General features: G+C 41.6%; 1 protein-coding gene across 7 annotated transcripts in view; it reads right to left on the bottom strand.

The window, feature by feature from the left end:
• The window catches only part of CARM1 (coactivator associated arginine methyltransferase 1), a 123,401-nt gene that overhangs the window by 64,270 nt on the left and 38,420 nt on the right, over positions 1-20,711 (bottom strand). For 6 of the 7 annotated variants that reach the window (XR_014025274.1, XR_014025275.1, XR_014025276.1 and 3 more), the window contains exons 2-6: positions 11,676-11,801; positions 3,990-4,096; positions 3,505-3,609; positions 1,600-1,710; positions 637-814 (exon numbers count right to left, since the gene is read on the bottom strand). Coding sequence is in view for 4 of the 7 variants with exons in the window: in XM_081318779.1 (XP_081174905.1) it covers positions 637-814; positions 1,600-1,710; positions 3,505-3,609; positions 3,990-4,096; positions 11,676-11,801 (627 nt within the window). In the remaining 3 variants the exon portion in view is untranslated. The remainder of the gene's footprint in view (positions 1-636; positions 815-1,599; positions 1,711-3,504; positions 3,610-3,989; positions 4,097-11,675; positions 11,802-20,711) is intronic. The other variant, XM_081318780.1, reaches the window with a different exon arrangement.

Here is a 20,711-nt window from a genome sequence, read left to right as displayed (position 1 = left end):
GCCTATGACTGTAATGACTGAAAGTCTAGTTCCAATTGTGGTTTTAAGTTGATAACTATTTATAGTAATACAGCAGGAGCGTAGTCAGTGAATGATCAGAATATAACTAGTGTTACTGTCATATATATAATACTGATCTGATAAATGCTATCCTTGGAGGAGCCAACACGTAACCAAGTAGCAGCATATATCCAAGCTCCTGACTTATGACCAGCCTTATCCCCTCTAGCCCAGATCCTCTGGTCTAGACACCATCCAGAACAAAGCAAAGAAACCAGACTGGTTTCAATAATGATACTGAGTGCCCAGAATGCAGAGAAACATTTTCCACCAAAGAGGCAGCCAAAACAGTGTGTAATAGATCTATGTTAACTAACCTATGTTAACTAATTGAACAATGCCTAGTATCAAAATTCCCAACACCATCCTGAGCATGCCAGAAGAGAGTTCCTCTTTCTCCTCCCTCTATTTCATTATCATTGGGTGACCTTGGCCCAGTCACATGCTCTCAGCCATAGGAAGAAGACAACGGAAAACCACTTCTGGAAAACATTGCCAAGAAAATTGCAGGGATGTGTCGATAGTCTCCAAGAATCGAACACAAATGAACAGAAGAAAAAAAAAGAAGTTACTTACCACTAGGTTTTAAATACTTCTTGGCATGCAGGTAACTCTCCAGCATTCGTTCGTTGAAAAGCATGTAGCCCATTGGCTCAGAAATAATGATGTCCACCTGTTCTGGAAGTGAGATTTCCTCTACCTTCCCAGGAATGACCACAATTCGATCAGTAAGATTATTACTCTTCACTAAAACCTGGACAGAAAGAAGGAAAAATTAGAAAGCAGACATTACACAGATATTTACGAGAATTAGGTCTTCAGATAGCTGACAATTAGAAAGAAAGAGGTGCTTTAGATACAGGGGCATATTAATTTACCCCAAACCTCTATAAATGAAATCTAGTTTGGATATAAACGTCTGCTGTTTGCCAGCCAAGTAAGACTACTATGTTTACAATAAAATATTTGCTATTAGTAGTTACTGCATGTTCCTTTCTTCCACAAGCAGGTTATCAAATGCAGTTTCATGGGTAAATTCGAAGAAGCCCCAAGCATATTAGTATGGTTGAAGTCTAAGTTTCTGTTCCTGGAACCCTTGAGAAGGATTGCCTCTATGGCCTTCAAGAAATTTGCATTCACTAGCTTTCTAGCTGAGCCTCTCACCAGCTGACTGTACTTGTCAGTAGCTACAGGAAAAGAAAAAGGGAAGTGGACCCAGGCTTGGTGGGGGAGAGAGAAGGCCAGTGGTATGTGTGTGTGTGTGGGGGGGGGGGGGGAAGAGAAGGTCAGGTTTCTCAGAAGTGGGGACAGCAAGACAGGAGGCCATGCCACTAGGCCCAGCAAGCTGAAGCACATTTTTGTGAGCCACTGGCTGAGGCCTTCCAATTCGTGGAAAGTTTCCATGTGCCAGTGGAGGCCAGATCTCTCAAGACCTCCCGCACCTTGAGATATCCCTGGTGTGGTCATTTAACAACCTCAACAGGAGAGCTTGGATTGTAGTCGCTGAATGAGGTGGCCAAGTGGGTGTCTCACACTAACCTCTGCATGTTGAGCCATCGTGCTTGCTTCGACTGCATAAATTTTTCTTGCTCCAGCTTGGGCTGCAAAAAATGACAGGATGCCAGAACCACAGCCAACATCTAATACAATCTGGAGGAAAAATTAAATCAATAAAATCATAAAAACTAAATATCAGTAAAATCTTTTCCATAAAATGGAGTCTTACAATTGATTAAATATTTATTAAATACTAAATATGTAAGATAAAACTAAGCCATCCTTACTGACAGCTACTGTCAGAACCCTAATGTATTTTGTATTTCTTTCCTATGCCTTCATTTTCACTATAGTTTGCTAAAACCTGAAATGAGTTCGCCTTTAAGGCCAGCAATAGCCCCTCCACCACAACCAATTATGGTGGAAGGGGAATAACATTTTGAAATCAGGGAAATCTTAAGACTCCAGAAAATACCATGGGTTTACCCAATACTTAGTGGCATGGAAAGACTTCCTGGCCTGCCAGAATGAGTGGATACACAAAAAGCAAGTGAGGGCCCCTAGACTGCTCAAACGTTTTCATGCTCATTACACTGATAAACCTGACTACCGCTATGTTTCATTTTCTCTTCCTGTCATTATTTTCTCTTCTCCAGGTGGATCTGTCTTTTTTTAAGGGGGGGTGGCATGTCAGAACCCCAATGTATTTTGTATTTCTTTCCTATACCCTCATCTTCAGGTTTTGACATTCTATTGGGGGGAGGGGGTCCCAAGGGTGTTCTGCCTTTGCTTTGCTCTATCCCCTATGAAGTATCTTTCTTGGGGTGTGAAAGGAATGTGCTTCTGGCCTTATCTCCACATGGAGGGAAAGAAGCCGCGGAAAAACCTGACAGCCTTGAAAACCAGATGGATGGACAGTTGGGATGGGGTTTGAAAGGGCTCTTTTAATGCAACGTTTCACACGGGAAATCCTCAAATCCTGCTATCAATACCTTCCAATAAAAGTTCCTGTTGAGACAATGCAAATTTTAAGAATTCTGCTTTCTTAGGAGGCTTAACTGAGGCAGGTCCTTATAGCTACAAAATTTGAAAAAGTAGATCCTATATCCAAGCTCTGGTTCCAATGCTCAAAGTTCTAAATTTGTTTATTACTGGTGTATTTATTAAGGATATGCAGCTATTTGGATCCAAAGCAGAAAAACTGCTTTGAAGAAGACACAACTTGAATACTTATGCACAACCTTTTGAGAGTTAATGTCCAATAAATCTGGAGGGCACAAGATTAGGAGATCTGCAGCAATTCAAAATATTTGTAATTAGGGCATTGATAATTATGGCATAGTTATCTCTAGAAAACAGTGCAGTTGATGAACAAATGGAAGCTGATAATGCCTGCTCCTTGGCTATCAGCACTACCAGTAATTCAATTTATAGCAATGGATTATTACAAAACTCAAAATGTGTACCTTGCCTTTTGAGCTTCATCCAGGATTAGCTGCAGATCAAAATTTTCCTGTTCAATAGTATTTTATATGAGAGAAACTTGGGGTGTATGTGTGTGCATCTCATTTATTGCCCTATCCCTGTGTTACTAAATCAGACCACATCCTTCTTTTTCAAACTCTTCAAGGTTCCATCATTTCCAGATAGACTAAGCAAAATATTAGAGTAATGTGACTTAGATATGATATTTGAATACATATTTACAATATGCAGGGCTTTTTTTCTCATAGAACGCTCAGAACGGAGTTCCGGCACATTTTTTGGATGGAACCTTGTAGGGTAGGCAAGGCGGGTTGTATGACATGTGTGAGTTCCGCCACATTTTTCTTTTAGAAAAAAAGCACTGACAATATGTAAATTCAGTCTTACCCTTTATCAACTATGCAATATTCAGACAGAATCTTCATTGTTTGCACTTAAGGCATAATTAAACTTTAGCCTTACCTTATCTTTGAAATCACTGTGGTTTTGCAGGATTGCTCTCTGATATGTGCCTGTTCGGACATAATCCTGCATCATATTTTGCTGTTGGGATAAGTATCCATAAAACTAAAAGAGGAAACAAAAAGTATCTGCTAAAACCAATGCGCTCACTCACAAAAAGGAATGCTACAATTTTAGAAAATGCTCGTTAACATTTCCAACACCTAATGTTGGGTCCATGTCCGAGACCCTAGCACTTAAGAATCTGTAGTTTCTGTTCAAATCCCTGAGCCGTGTATTGGTAATTTTCCTGCATTTTAAGCATGTCAAGAATCTACATGATTTTCCAGCAGGAAAAGTCCTACTTAGTTTCTTCATTAGCTAGCCCTCTAGAGTTTGTTTTCAAGAACATGCAAGCAACAGATCTTCAGCAGTGGATCCAAGGAGCTGACGTAGTTCCTCCATCCCTCCATCAGAAAAAAACAACAATTGTTGAAGACACCTACCTGGAAGTACTGCACAGCAGATGATTCCTCTGTGCGCTCACTGAACACTGACTGCTCCATGCTATGGCCTCGGCAATTTTTCAAGATATTATAAAATGAGCAGAAGTCTAAAGATAAAGCCAAACATTGTTTTTCAGATTTCAAATTACATTGCTCCAATCACATCCAAAAAGGATACAAACAACGAGGTGTAATCCAAAACCTGGTGGTACCTGATTTTTATGGGAACACTTGCCCAGGGCTTTTCTCTAGGAACATTTAATCAGGTTATGTGATATAGGTAGTCCTTGACTTACAACAGTTTGCTTGGTGACCGTACAAAGTTACAACAGCAATGAAAAATGTGACTTATGACAGTTTTTCATAGTTATGACCTTTGCAGCATCCCCATGATCATGTGATCAAAATTCAGATGCTTGGTAACTGGTCCTTTGCTCTGTCCCAGGGTCATGTGATCACCTTTTGCAATCTTTTTTTTTTTAAATTAATTAGTTTTTAGAGAGTTAAAAAGGGGGGTAATGGGATGGGAATTTGGGATAGGGTACAGGAAAGGTTGGGGGTGAGGTTTGGGTTTTCCCCCAATAACATTCAATATTTGACAAACAGCATATTGTCTGGGTAAATATATATAAATAAAAGTAGTAAAGCTAATAATAATATGGTAGGTATAATAGATTATCATAAACAATACTAAGTTTTCAATGTATAGTATTTTTCTTACTCAAATTCAAAATTGCATATCACATAACTTTCTCTCTAACTCGCTTATTTAGCCATTGATAAAATTTGTTCCAAGTTCTTTAGTAAACTGAAAGTATTTTCTCTTTAATCTCTAAAGTTAAACTATCCATTTCTGCACAATGTAACATTAAGTATCTGTCAGGACCCACCCCAATTCACATCTTAGGAAATAAAGAACTCTTGGAACCAGGCTTGTCCAAAGGGTAATCTTCTCATGCTTTTTTTTGCTATTGCCTTTTTCCTTTCAGTTTAAAATGGAGATACAGACCAGATCCCTTCTTCCCTAACCCTCCCCCTTGTTGTCCCCAGTTCAAAAGGTATTTCTTTCCATGGGGCTGAGGGGTTCGCCACCAGTTGTAACAGACCTGGCGATTTCCCTTGCAACCTCTTAGCCATCGCGCAAATTTGACAGCTGCCCACATAGCTTTCTATGTCCTTTTTCATGGATGGCCACCAAAATTGCCTTTTAGTTAAGGGTAAGGTTTTTACAAATCCGAAAGGATCTGCTGATTTAGTATCATGGCACAGCTGCATGAAATTGATTCTCTGGGTGGCAGGTATGTATAACTTCTCACCCACCCAAGGTAGTACATCTTTAATTGTACACACGCCTATTTTTCTGGAACCATTCATCGCTTTACAAAGCCTTCTGGAATTCTATTCCAGTTTAGCTATCTACTTTCGGCTTCATTTTTGCTTGTGGCCTGGTGGTGACTGGTGCTGCCAGTTGTTGTTCAGGCATCAGTGGTTTAAAGTCAGTCACCCGTGTGCTGTTATATTGGGGCATGCGGGATAATGCATCTGCCAGGAAGTTCTTTCCCCCCAGTAAGTGTTTGAGACTGAAATTGAATCGGTGAAAATGTTGGGACCAGCGGGCTTGATTAGGAGTGAGTTTCCTGGGCGTTTTTGTGCTTCCAAATTTTTGTGTTCTGTCCAGACCTGGAAAGGTATTTTACTCCCTTCTAAAAATTGGCGCCATGTTAATAATGCCCACCTCAATGAGAAAGCTTCCTTTTCCCATATTGGCCAATGTTGTTCTATTTCTGTGAATTTTCTGGATGTATATGCACATGGTTGCAACGTCCCCTCATACTTTTCCTGTAATAATACGGCTCCTACTGCTACATCGCTCGCATCTGCCTGTATCACAAACGGTTTGTCGGGATCTGGGTGTTTTAGGACAGGTTCAGCAGAAAAAAGTCTCTTTAGCCTCTTAAATGCTGCTTGACACTCCATTCTCCACTTTAGAGGCTGGCTGGATTTCACGGGAGACCCCCCCTTTCGTTTTCAACAAGTTTGTGAGGGGCATGGCTATTGGGCCAAATGCGGGGATGAATTGGCGGTAGAAATTTGCAAAACCCAGGAAACTTTGCAATTGCTTCCGTGTGCGGAGGGGTTGCCCACTCTAATACTGCCCTGACTTTCTCAGGGTCCATTTCAATGCCCTCTGGGGATATGCGATATCCCAGGTAGTCAATTTTTTCCTGGTGGAATTCACACTTCGATAATTTAGCGTATAGATGGGCAGCTCGCAACGTTTTCAGGACTGCTCTGACTATGTTGATATGTTCCTCTTTAGTCTCAGTGAATATCAGGATGTCATCTAGGTAAACCAGGACCTCCTTATATAGGTGCGCTCTTATCACGTCATTAATTAATTGCATGAAGACTGCGGGGGGCCCTTGCAGTCCAAATGGCAGTACTTTGAACTGGTAGTAACCCAATGGGCAGTTGAGTCCAGTGTTCCATTCATCTCCTTCTTTAATCCTACTATGGTAATACGCTTCCCTCAGGTCTAGTTTGGTAAAAATCCTTCCTTTCGATAGGTGGGATAGCATATCCTTCATTAGGGGTAAGGGGTACCAACTGCATTCACTAATTGTGTTCAGATTACTATAATCTATACAACAGCGGTAAGAACCGTCCTTCTCCCTGAGTAGAACCGGGCTGGCCACTTTGGGTCTGGCAGGCTCGATAAATCCACTTTCTAAGTTTTTCTTTATGAATCTTTCCATTTGTGCCATTTCCCTTGGGCTCATGGCATACATCCTGGGTTTTGGGAGCTTTGCCCCGGGTTTGAATTCTATAGCGCAGTCTGTGGGGCGGTGGGGGGGAAGCTCATCTGCCCGTTCCTCACTGAAAACCTCAGCAAGGTCCCTGTATTCCTCCGGTATCTCTGGTAACCCCTTCTCTTTCCCCACTGATGCTGTCTCCTCCCTTCAGGTTGGGGGGGTGCTTTGGGGGTTTAAGCTTTTCTGCTCCCCTTTTGGGAAGTTGAGTTCTGCTGTCCTCCAATTTATCCCGGGGTTCCATTTCTTCAGCCATTCCAGTCCTAAAATCATTGGGCATTCCATGCCTGGGGCCACTATAAACATTATGTCTTCCTCATGAGACCCCAGGGCTAGGTGAATTGGTAAAGTGGCTAGGGTAGCTTGTCCCCCCCAGCTATTGATCCATCTAATTGACTAAAGGAGATTGGTTGTTTTAGCCTCCTCACTGGGATGCTCAGTCTCTCCACCAGCGTTGGGCTGATGAGGTAGCCGATGCAACCAGAGTCTATCAGAGCTTTTATTTCGACGGCTTTAGGTATAGAGGAAGCTAATATAGTCACTGTCTTAAGTATGGGTGGAAGGGGTCCACTTACCACTGGTTCTCCCTCTGAGCTGTCTTCCGAGGTGTCCACCACCCCAGTTCTTGACAGGAGTTGTGGACTCTACCGCCTCTGTCCCCTTCATGGAAGATTCTTTTGGGTTGCCTTGGGGCTTCCCCAGCTTCTTGGAAGATGATGCCTCTGTTTTACGTGGAGGGGCTTTTGAGCGACATTCCGTGGCATGGTGGCCCTCTCTCCCGTAATTGAAACATCCCGGGTTTTTTTAGCTGTGGCCGGTGTTTTTTCCCCCTCACGTGTTTGCTCGAGTGGCAGGAGGCCCCATGGTTTTCCTCTGCGGTGTCTCTTCAATAGGTCTATTTCCACTTCCTCCGCCAGGACATACCAGTTGTCGAGATGGTGTGGGTCTCCTCGAGGCAGGCAAGCATCATACAGGTCGTAGTTTAGTCTGTTTTTGAAATGGCTAAGGAGGATGCCTTCTGGCCAGTTCAGCTTGCTGGCGATGGCTGGGCATTCTTGGGTATATTTGGCCACCGCCCGCCTGCCCTGCCTCACTGTTTTGATTCTCTTCCGGGCCTTACGGTCAGCCAAAGGATCCTCCAACCGCCGCCTCAAGGATGACATGAATCGGTTGAAATTGTTGAGTTCTGGGGCGTCGGAGTCATGCAGGTTCACCACCCAGTCTGCAGCCGATCCGTCCAAAGCAGATTGCACAATTCGGATGCGGGTTTTGTCACTGGGGATATCCCGTCCATATTCTTCCATATAGCTGAGGACTTGGGTTAGGAAAAATCCCAGTCGTGATGGCTCCCCCTTGAATTTTACTTCCAGGGGCGGGAATCTTTGACTGGAGCGTTGTCTGCGCTGCGGATGGTATCGCTCCTCATCCTGATCCCCGTCTGTGGTTCTGGGGGGGTACTGCTGAGGCAGCGACTCTTGTTCCATTGGACGGCCGTCGGGTTTCAGGTGCTGGATCCCCTCCGTTACCTCTCCCGCTGAGGCCCCAAGCGCTGCCTTGGCTGCGGTACTCAGCTCTCTCCTCTCGTAGTGAGCTAAGGGTTGTCTTCATCAGGTCAATCGCTCTTTCTAGTATCCACTCCTCTTCACTGACGTGCAGGGAGCTCTCCATCTCTTGCCTCCATCCCAGTTGGTGGTTGCTCCATCTTGGGGCCACTTCCCCCGATGCCTTTTCCCACTCACTTTTCCTTCCAACGCCCATCGGGGTTTTCGGTCGTGCTGCTCCACTGCTTCTTCCCCGGGGGAATATGACACTTCAGCTTCCCATCGTTCCTGGGATTTCATTCGGGAGGAAGACTCCCTCTCCGTGGGGCTTCCCTCCTCTCTTGCTTCATCGCCAGACATTGTATTTGTTGCAAAGTCCCCCGGTAAGGTTTTTCCTTCGAGGTTGACTCTTATAGCAGATCCTGTCTACTGTCAGGACCCAACCCAATTCATATCTTAGGAAATAAAGAACTCTTGGAACCAGGCTTGTCCAAAAAGGAGATTTTACTAAGATGTAGTCGATTGTGGGAATACAAGACAGGATCTGGCATTGTGTTACATTTTGATACTATATAAAGGATTCCCATTTCAACCCCCTCCCTTCAACCCCATTTGGTCAGACTCACATTAATTAAACTTAGGTGTCAGGCCCTTCCGTGGGAAAGGGTAATTTTCTCATGCTTTTTTTCCTATTGCCTTTTTCCTTTCAGTTTCAAATGGAGATACAGACCAGATCCCTTCTTCCCTAACCCTCCCCCTTGTTGTCCCCAGTTCAAAAGGTTTTTCTTGGTCTTTGAAGATAGCCTACAGGCAGGCTGAATACACCTCTTCTCCTTCCCCCTCAGAAGATGGCAGAATCCAGGGGGAGGCACAATATTTTAAACATACATTTATGAATGTGATATAAATGGATTATGACAGTATCCGCTCTCCTTGTCATAGATGGGGCCTATCATTCCTAACAGAAACAATTCTGGTTTAAATTCTATTTGTTTTTTAATCATCTTCTCCAATCATAGATGTATCTTAAGCCAAAACCTTTTTGCTTTAGGACATGACCACCATATATGATAATAAGTACCTGGTCTTTGATTACATTTCCAACAGACATTTGGAGTATTTTTAAACATTTTGGCTAGTCTCACTGGTGTCATGTGTCATCTATAAAACATTTTATACAAATTTTCTTTATATGGTACAGCTTTGGTTAATCTAATATTTCTGTCCCATTACTTTTCCCATTCTTCAACCTCTATAGTATGTCCAACGTTTTTTGCCCATATTATCATTGTTTCTTTAACTTGTTCCTCCTCCATCTTTAAGTTAAGCAGTAATCTATAAAGTTTTTTAATCAGCTTTTCATCTGTTTTTAGCAATGGAAGATCAAGTTCTGTCTGTTCCTTATACAGCCCCATCGTTTTCACGTCTTTTTCATATCTTGATTGGATTTGTAGGTATGGCCACGATAGGTCAATACCTTGTTGTTGTAAGTCTTGTCTAGATTTCAATCTTCCTTCATTATCCAGTAAGTCTTTATATGTTACAAGTTTATCATAGTTAATTAAGTTTGGGTAAGCAAAGGCTTCCATTGTTGAAAGCCATTCAGGTATCTTAATATAATTTTTTTCTTTTATTTTTTCCCATTCTAAGAGAAGTGTTTCTTATAGCATGGTTCTGGAAATATCTATGTGTTTTATTCTTACCATACCACAGAAAGGCATGCCAGCCAATCTGTAGGTCATGCCCCTCTAGGTATAGTAAGAGAAGAAAAAAAAACTTTTGCAATCTTGTGGCAAGCAAAATTAGTGGGGAAGCCGGATTCACTTAACAACCAGATTACTAACTTATCAACTGCAGTGATTCACTTAACAACTGTGGCAAGAAAATTCATAAAATGGCTTTTACCAAACTTAACAACATAAATGTTGGGGTCAGTTGTGGTCATAAGTTGAGGACTACCTATACATTTATAAATTACTTCATTTATTTACTGGATTTATGCCTTGCTTTTTTTGCTTACTCATGGCAGTTAGAACATTTCAAATAAAAATGCTAAATTTAAATGTAATATTCAGATCAACAGATTAAAACTCAGCTAATGTGGAAGTGATGTTTTCCATTTCACAAAATTTTCCTCTCAAGGGAGAACATTCATAGTCTGAAACAAGAGATGAGACAAACATCTTCATTGTAAAAGATGCAGTCCTGGAGAGACTCAAACCCTAAGCTGTGTGGGGCTTTAAAGGTCAACATCAACGTATCAACTATGCCCAGGAAGCAATCAACAAGGAGTAGAGATCTTTCCAAACAGGAATCATACCATTCCTATACTTTCCACTGTTTAAGGAATACATTTTGGTCCAACTGCATGCAATTCTTAGATGCCTCTCAAGCAATACTTAACATGCAACATGTTGCAGTAGTTAAACACAATGATGTAACTAAGGCATGGATAACTATTACTATGTCTTAATCAGACATGTCAAACTTGCGACGTCACATGATGTCGTGCAACGTATCGGAGCATTTTCACCATTGCCGGCAATGGGGTGAGCGTGGCTTCCTGATGATGTGTCCGACCCGTGGGCTGGCAGTTTGACACCCCTGGTCTAAATCATTGCTGCAAGGATCACAGCTAGCACCATAGACACATCTATGCCAGTGTGATCCAGGTCACAATAATCAACTGTGAATCCAGTGATAATTGAGGATCAAGGAGCAACTTTAAACTGTGCATCACATTTTCATTATTTAAACTTTTTAATACTAGTTCATGCTTACAAATGACAGAACTGCTTGAAATTTCTTCTCTAATACATATATATTTAGTTAATTTTTGGACACAAAAAGAGAATGTACATTTTTATGTAACAAATACAGGTGAATAGTATCGAAAATCCTATATTTACATTTAAGTTAAATTAAGTACAGATAACTGTCCATAAAAATGTTACAATTTAGCATGATAAACAAATTTTGTTTTTTTGGTTTTCTACCAAATATCCTTTCTCTTATATCTTAACTTTTCCAAATGTTCCAACAAATGTCCAACCTGTCCACTAAATACAGCATAAGTAGCAAAGGTTTAAAATTAAAATCTAGACAGTTGGGCTAAACAATGCATGACTTTGCCACTTGATGGTCCAAAACCTCTATTAAGGAGAACAATCAATCCAGATGATGTCATAGGAGAGAATGTCAGACTGAATTATTTAACATGATGGATGTTATCCATCCTGAAAATGCTATGTGTTGGCAGCACATAGAATTATTTGCCAGTGCAATATTACTGTTTCCCAAAACTTCAAATACAACTCAAAATTGCTAGTACATACCACTTGGTGCTGCAAATTGTATAAGGACACTATTGCATCCCAATGTGATAATGAAGGACTGTTTTCCCACTCGGCTGCATTCTGTCTCCTTTGATACAGAACACTTGAATACACAAACATCATCTTCTAGGAAAGAAAAGAGAAAAAAACACAATGATACAGATTTTGCTTTTTCTACATGGAGAAAGCCATTCTGAACCATTCCTACTTTCCAAACTGTCAGATGCAAAATCCACAAATAGAACAGGAGCAGATTATCTCATTCACATGCCCCTGTATGTTATCAATTGATATTCAGGGGCATCTATCTATAGGGATAGATCATGACCAGTAGAACTAGCACTAACAATAGCACTTAGACTTATATACTGCTTCGTTGTCCTTTACAGCACTCTCTGAATGATTTACAAATGTCAGCATATTGCCCGCAACAATCTGGGTACTCATTTTACTGACCTTGGAAGGATGGAAGGCTGAATTAACCTTGAGCTGGTGAGGATCAAACTCCCTGGCTGTGGTCAGTTAGCCTGCAATACTGCATTGTAATCACTGTGCCACCATGGCTCCCTACAGATTATTTCAAAGTTGCCTTTAGCTTTTCTGTAGTTGCCTTTATTAATTCTTTAGCTTCTTATTTTCTATATCTGACAAGAAATTCCTATAGGCAGTTTCTAGAAATGTTCAGAAAAGTGAGCAGACATTTTTCTAATAAAGGAGAATATTTGTAACTCATGGTTGAAATGAGGGGTCCTCAGTGCCCTCTGAGATTGGTTGTTTTCTTGTAGATGTTTCATTATCCAAACTAGGTACAGTGAGGGAAAAAAACTATTTGATCCCCTGCTGATTTTGTATATTTTCCCACTGACAAAGAAATGATCAGTTTATAATTTTAATGGTAGGTTTATTTTAACAGTGAAAGACAGAATAACAACAAAAAAAATCCAGAAAAACACATTTCAAAAAAGTTATAAATTGATTTGCATTTTAATGAGTGAAATAAGTATTTGATCCCCTATCAATCAGCAAGATTTCTGGCTCCCAGGTGTCTTTTATACAGGTAATGAGCTGAGATTAAGAACACTCTCTTAAAGGGAAGTGCTCTTAATCTCAGCTTGTTACCTGTATAAAAGACACCTCTCCACAGAAGCAATCAATCAATCAAATTCCAAACTCTCCAGCATGGCCAAGACCAAAGAGCTGTCCAAGGATATCAGGGACAACATTGTAGACCTACACAAGATTGGAATGGGCTGCAATACTATCGCCAAGCAGCTTGATGAAAAGGTGACAACAGTTGGTGTGTGTCAGAACCCAGTATTGGGGAAGGGGGTCATTTCTTTATTCTTTATTCCTGCAGGTTCTGCTATACTCTTTGGGGGAGGGGGGAAGTCGTAGGTGTTACAATTTTGCTTGACTATAGCCACTACAATGTATCCTCTTCGCTTCTCTCCATCTGCTTGCTCTTTGAACTATTCTCCCATTAATGCCAACCTGGGGTGAGAAAGGAATGTGCCTCCGGCCATCTGGCTTATCTCTTGCTGCGGAAGAAGAGGCACGAAGACCTAATGGTCTAACAACCTTGGGAATGGTGTTTTATCATCCCTGTTCCCACAGCGGATCCACACCTGGAGATTGGCTTGTTTGAACTGACCGGATGGACTATTGGGTGTGATTTGCCAGCTGCTCTTTTAACCTATTTATTCACACAGGAACCTCTCAGATCCTGCCTTCTATATCTGCTGTCAACTTCTCCTAATAAAAGTTCCTTTTGAAATGAGTCGTTACAGGAGTTCTGCTTTCTTGGGAAGAGGGTCTGAGCCGGGTCCTTACATTACACAGGATCTGAGGGGTCCAAGAGCATCTTTATAAGGGGGTACTTGTCTACTTAGATGTTATCCTGATATTCACAGAGACTAAAGAAGAACATGTCAAAGTGGTTAGAGTGGCATTAAATAAGGTACGGGCAGCCCGTTTGTATGCCAAACTTGTCTAGGTATGAATTCCACAAGGAGAGAATTGATTACCTGGCGTATTGTATATCCCCGAATGGCATAGAGATGGAGCCAGAAAGGGTCCGAGCAGTGTTAGAATGAGCTCCGCCTTGCACCTGGAAACAACTGCAAAGCTTTCTTGGGTTCGCAAATTTTTACTGCCAATTCATCCCCTCTTTCGCTCAAATTGCACTACCCATCACGAATCAATTAAAAACCAAATGGGAGGGGAAGCTGAAACCCAGCCACTCCACTATGGAGTGTCAAACCACTTTTGAGAAATTAAAAAGACTATTCTTAGCAGAACCGGTCTTAAAACAACTGAACACTGAAAGACCTTTCAATAGTCAGGCAGATTTATTTATTTATTTATTTAATTAGTTTTCTAAACCGCCCTATTCCCGAAGGACTCAGGGCGGTTTACAGGGCAATATTTAAGACAATATAAAATTAAGATAAAAATAGAATTAAAAGAATTAAATTAATAATAGCCCAACAATAAAACAATGTTAAAAACTTATCTATCTGGCCTGGACTGAGGGGGGCTTTTAGTTTCAGGTTTTTAACATTGTTGGCCTATTAATTAATTTAATTCTTTTTAATTCTATTTTTTATCTTAATTTTATATTGTCTTTTAAATATTGCCTGTAAACCGCCCTGAGTCCTTCGGGAATAGGGCGGTTTAGAAAACTAAATAAATAAATAAATAAATAAATAAATAAATAAATAAATAAATAAATAAATAAATAAATAAATAAATAAATATTTGCAGATCTGTTGCTTGATTATCTTTTGGGGGATCTTCCCAGGTATTGATGTCAGGCTGATTGGTCTGTAGTTTCCTGAATCCATTTGTTTTGCTTTTTTGAAGATGGAAACACATCAGCCCTTTTCCAGTGCTCTGGTATTTCCCTTGTTCTCCAGGATCTTTGAAATATAAGATTCAATGGTTCCGAGATGACATCTGTCAGTTCCTTCAGAACTCTGGAATGTAATCCATCTGATCCTGGTGATTTAAACTTGTCTAGGATGGGCAGGTGTCCTTTTTTATATAAATATTTTATTATTTTTCTAATTTTACAGTCAAATACTTAATAGACAACGTGTTGTCTGGGTCCATTAATAGTTCAGTGGTATCACCTCTGCCTGTTCTTGCAGTATCTTTTGAATAACTGCCTGGAACAGAGGGAGAGGAGGGAATGCATACAGGAGCTCCCTGGGCCATGGACTGCGGAGGGCATCTACCTTTCCGCCCCTGGAGATGGGAACCGGGAGAAGAATCTCGGGAGCTGGGAATTCACCAGGGTAGCAAACAAGTCCAGTGCTGGGTGACTGAACCTCTCCGATATCTCTCTGAAGAGAGCTGGGTTTAGGCGCCACTCGGAGTGGTCCACTGTTTCCTTGCTCAAGAAATCAGCTTGGCGATTCATCTCTCCCGAGACCTGCTACGCCTTGGGGGACAAGAGGTTGGTCTCTGCCCAAGTTCCTAATAATTGAGCCTGGGCCATGAGGGACCCCTTGCCAGTTGATATGGGCTTTCATCGTGATGTTGTCCATGAAAACTAGAACGTGTTCCCTTGCTACAGTGTGTGGCGAAAATGGTGTAGAGCCAGATGAATAGCTCTGAGTTCCAACCAGTTTATGTTGTGCTTCTGATCTGACTGGTACCACCGACCCTGAGCCAACTGGGATTGCAGGTGCGCTCCTCAGCCAAACAAGCTGGCATCTGATGTTAGAATGAGTCAGTTGGGCTCCTTGAACAAGATTCCCCTGTCCATTGCTGGGGAGACCCACCATTGGAGGGATTGCAGGGTCTCTGATGGGATCTTTACCCTGTGGTTGGAGGAACTGGTGCCTAGACTCTGGAATGGGAGCAAGAACCATTGGAGGGGAGCCCAAGGAACCACTGCTATGCAGTAAACCATCTTCCCTAGCAGTTAGGAAAGGATTGCTAGGGCGACTACTCGCTCCCTTTGGATCTGGGAGACTAGGGATCGGATACTGTCCCGACGTTCCTGAGACAGGTAAACCTCGCACCTCCTTGTGTCTATCACTGTGCCCAGGTGAAGAACTCTGGTGGATGGAACTGTCTGGTCATGTGAAATATGGTTATAAGTCACTTTTTTCAGTGCCACTAAACAAATGGTTGTAAGTCAAGGACAATGTATACTACATGTAGTTTTATTTAAATGTATATTCAGATATCATTTTAAAGCTTTTTTAAATAGACAATAACTATAACTGTTCTTTTGGTACTGTCCATAGGGTTTTCCAAGGCAAACCATTCAATATCACAGTAGTCCAAGTCTATGCCCCAACCACCAGTGCTGAAGAGGATGAAATTAACCGGTTCTATGAAGCCCTACAGCACCTTATAGAAATAACACAAAAAAATGATGTCCTTATCATCATGGGAGATTGGAATGCTAAAGTAGGAAGCCAAAAGATAACCAGAATAACAGGCAAGTTTGGCCTTGGAGTACAAAATGAAGCAGGGCACAGGCTGATAGAATTTTGTCAAGAGAATACGATGGTCATAGCAAACACTCTTTTCCAACAACCCAAGAGACGGCTCTACACATGGACATCACCAGACGGTCAACACAGAAATCAGATTGACTATATGCTCTGCAGCCAAAGATGGAGAAGCTCTATACAGTCAGTAAAAACAAGACCAGGAGCTGACTGTGGCTCAGACCATCAGCTTCTCGTTGCAAAGTTTAGGCTTAAACTGAAGAAAGTAGGGAAAAGCACTAGGCCACTCAGGTATGAATTAAATCATATCCCTGTTGAATATACAGTAGAGGTGACAAATAGATTTAAGGAATTAGATCTGATAGACAGAGTGCCTGAAGAACTATGGACAGAGGTTCGCAACATTGTACAAGAGGTAACAACCAAAACCATCCCAAAGAAAAAGAAATGCAAGAAAGCAAAATGGCTGTCTGAGGAAGCTTTGCAAATAGCTGAGGAAAGGAGGGAAGCAAAAGGCAAGGGAGAAAAAGAAAGATACGCCCAATTGAATGCAGAATTCCAGAGAATAGCTAGAAGAGATAAGAATGCCTTCTTAAATGAACAGTGCAAAGAAATAGAAGAAAACAATAGAATAGGGAGGACCAGAGATCTTTTCAAGAAAATTGGAGAGATGAAGGGAATGTTTCATGCAAAAATGGGCACGATAAAGGACCAAAATGGCAGGGACCTAACAGAGGCAGAAGAGATTAAGAAGAGGTGGCAAAATTACACAGAAGAACTATACAAGAATGAGCTTAATGTCCCTGATAATCACAATGAGGTGGTCACTGACCTCGAGCCAGACATCCTAGAATGTGAAGTGAAGTTGGCCTTAGAAAAAATGAGCAACAACAAAGCTAGTGGAGGTGACAGTATTCCAGCTGAGCTATTCAAAATCTTAAAAGATGATGCAGTAAAAGTGCTACACTCAATTTGCCAGCAAATTTGGAAAACTCAACAGTGGCCACAGGATTGGAAAAGGTCAGTTTACATTCCAATTCCAAAGAAAGTCAGTGCCAAAGAATCTTCAAACTATCGCACCATTGCACTCATTTCACATGCTAGTAAAGTTATGCTTAAAATCCTACAAGCTAGACTTCAGCAGTATGTGGATCGAGAACTACCAGAAGTACAGGCAGGATTTCAAAGAGGCAGAGGAACTAGAGATCAAATTGCCAACATACGTCAGATCATGGAGAAAGCTAGAAAGTTCCAGAAAAACATCTACTTCTGCTTCATTGACTATGCTAAAGCCTTTGATTGTGTGGATCATAACAAACTGTGGTAAGTTCTTAAAGAGATGGGAGTACCAGACCATCTTATTCATCTCTTGAGAAACCTATATGTGGGCCAAGAAGCAACAGTGAGAACTGGACACGGAACCACTGATTGGTTCAAAATTGGGAAAGGAGTCCGGCAAGGCTGTATACTGTCGCCCTTCCTATTTAACTTATATGCAGAGCACATCATGAGAATGGCAGGGCTAGATGAATCAAAAGTTGGAATTAAGATTGCCGGAAGAAATATCAACAACCTAAGATATGCAGATGATACCACTCTAATGGCAGAAAGTGAAGAAGAACTAAAGAGCCTCGTGTTATGTGTGAAGAAGGAGAGTGCAAAACTTGGGTTGAAACTTAACATTAAGAAAACCAAGATCATGGCATCCGGCCCTCTCAATTCCTGGCAAACAGATGCGGAAGAAATGGAGATAGTGACAGATTTTATTTTCCTGGGCTCCAAGATCACTGCAGATGGGGACTGTAGCCAAGAAATTAAAAGACGCTTGCTCCTGGGGAGGAAAGCCATGGCAAATCTAGACAGCACACTAAAAAGCAGAGACATCACCCTGTCAACAAAAGTGCGTATAGTCAAGGCTATGGTCGTCCCAGTTGCAATGTATGACAGTGAAAGCTGGACCATAAAAAAGGCTGAGCGCCAAAGAATTGAGGCCTTTGAACTATGGTGCTGGAGAAGACTCCTGCGAGTCCCTTGGACTGCAAGGCGATCAAACTGGTCAGTCCTAGAGGAGATCAACCCTGACTGCTCTTTAGAAGGCCAGATCCTGAAGCTAAAACTCAAATACTTTGGCCACCTAATGAGAAGGACTCACTGGAGAAGAGCCTAATGCTGGGAAAGATTGAGGGCAATAGAAGAAGGGGACGACAGAGAATGAGGTGGCTGGATGGAGTCACTGAAGCAGTAGGCGTGAGCTTAAATGGACTCCAGAAGATGGTAGAGGACAGGAAGGCCTGGAGGAACGTTGTCCATAGGGTAGCGATGGGTCGGACACGACTTCGCAGCTAACAACAACAACATAACTGTTCTGATATCCTTTTTACCAACCATGGAAGGAACCTAACAAACTGCTTAGAAAAATAAACTCTTAGAACTTCAGTGATTCCATACAGTGCATTACAGATAGTCCTCTACTTACCTCCGGTTACTTAGAAGACCTTCCCAGACTACTTATCACCTGGATTCAAAGTTCCAACAATAAGGTGCCTCTAAAGTTACACAATTGCATTTTGGGTGCTCAGTAACTGGGCCACATTTACAGCTGTTTGCAGTAACCCATGGTCAACTGACCATGATTTACAAGTTCTTTTTCTAGAAACTGGCATTTGCTTCCAATTTCTTAACAATCATGGAGTTCACTTAACATTTAGATTCACTTAATGACTAACATGAAAAAGCGGTAAAATTGTGTGTGTGTGTGTGCGTATATGTGTGTGTGTATACACACACACACACACACACACACACACACACACACACACACAGAGTCATGGCCGAAATTGTTGGCACCCCAGAAAGTTTTCCAGAAAATCAAGTATTTCTCACAGAAAAGTATTGCAGGAACACATATTTTGCTATACACAGGTTTATTCCCTTTGTGTGTATTGGAACACAACAAAAAAGGGAGGAAAAAAAGCAGATTGGACATAATGTCAAACAAAACTCCAAAAATGGGCCGGACAAAATTATTGGCACCCTTTCAAAATTGTGGGTAAATAAGATTGTTTCAATCATGTGATGCTCCTTTAAACTCACCTGGGGCAAGTAACAGGTGTGGGCAATATAAAAATCACACCTGAAAGCAGATAAAAAGGAGAGAAGTTCACTTAGTCTTTGCATTGTGTGTCTGTGTGTGCCACTCTAAGCATGGACAACAGAAAGAGGAGAAGAGAACTGTCTGAGGACTTGAGAACCAAAATTGTGGACAAATATCAACAATCTCAAGGTTACAAGTCCATCTCCAGAGATCTAGATTTGCCTTTGTCCACAGTGCGCAACATTATCAAGAAGTTTGCAACCCATGGCACTGTAGCGAATCTCCCTGGTCGTGGACAGAGAAAAATTGATGAAAGGTTGCAACCCAGGATAGTCCGGATGGTGGATAAGCAGCCCCAAACAAGTTCCAAAGGAATGCAAGCTGTCCTGCAGGCTCAGGGAGCATCAGTGTCAGCGCAAACTATCCATCGACATTTAAATGAAATGAAACGCTATGGCAGGAGACCCAGGAGGACCCCACTGCTGACACAGAGGCATAAAAAAGCAAGATTACAGTTTGCCAAAATGTACTTGAGTAAGCCAAAATCCTTCTGGGAAAACGTCTTGTGGACAGATGAGACCAAGATAGAGCTTTTTGGGAAAGCACATCATTCTACTGTTTACCGAAAATGAAATGAGGCCTACAAAGAAAAGAACACAGTACCTACAGTGAAATATGGTGGAGGTTCAATGATGTTTTGGGGTTGTTTTGCTGCCTCTGGCACTAGGTGCCTTGAATGTGTGCAAGGCATCATGAAATCTGAGGATTACCAAAGGATTTTGGTTTGCACTGTAGAGCCCAGTGTCAGAAAGCTGGGTTTGCAACCGAGATCTTGGGTCTTCCAGCAGGACAATGACCCCAAACATACGTCAAAAAGCACCCAGAAATGGATGGCAAGAAAGCGCTGGAGAGTTCTGAAGTGGCCAGCAATGAGTCCAGATCTGAATCCCATTGAACACCTGTGGAGAGATCTTAAAATTGCTCTTGGGAAAAGGTGCCCTTCCAATAAGAGAGACCTGGAGCAGTTTGCAAAGGAAGAGTATTCCAAAATTTCGGGTGAGAGGTGTAAGAAGCTTATTGATGGTTATAGGAAGCGACTGATTTCAGTTATTTTTTCCAAAGGGTGTGCAACCAAATATTAAGTTAAAGATGCCAATAATTTTGTCCGGCCCATTTTTGGAGTTTTGTTTGACATTATGTCCAATTTGCTTTTTTTCCTCCCTTTTTTGTTGTGTTTCAATACACACAAAGGGAATAAACCTGTGTATAGCAAAACATGTGTTCCTGCAATACTTTTCTGTGAGAAATACTTGAGTCACACTGGACAGTTCATATATTTGTGTAAATTACTAACAAAGAATTTAAAGGGAAACTGAGATGCATTTCTGACTCTTTAGTCTTCATCAGTCAGCTATACCCTTCTGAGATTCGAATCTGGGCTGATTGCATACAAGGCAGTGTTATTTGCCTCTAAGC

The sequence above is a fragment of the Vipera berus genome (assembly GCF_964194415.1).
Source record: "Vipera berus genome assembly, chromosome: 2".
NCBI classification, from domain to species: Eukaryota; Metazoa; Chordata; class Lepidosauria; order Squamata; family Viperidae; genus Vipera; species Vipera berus.
This window is presented reverse-complemented; position numbering and strand designations above follow the sequence as displayed.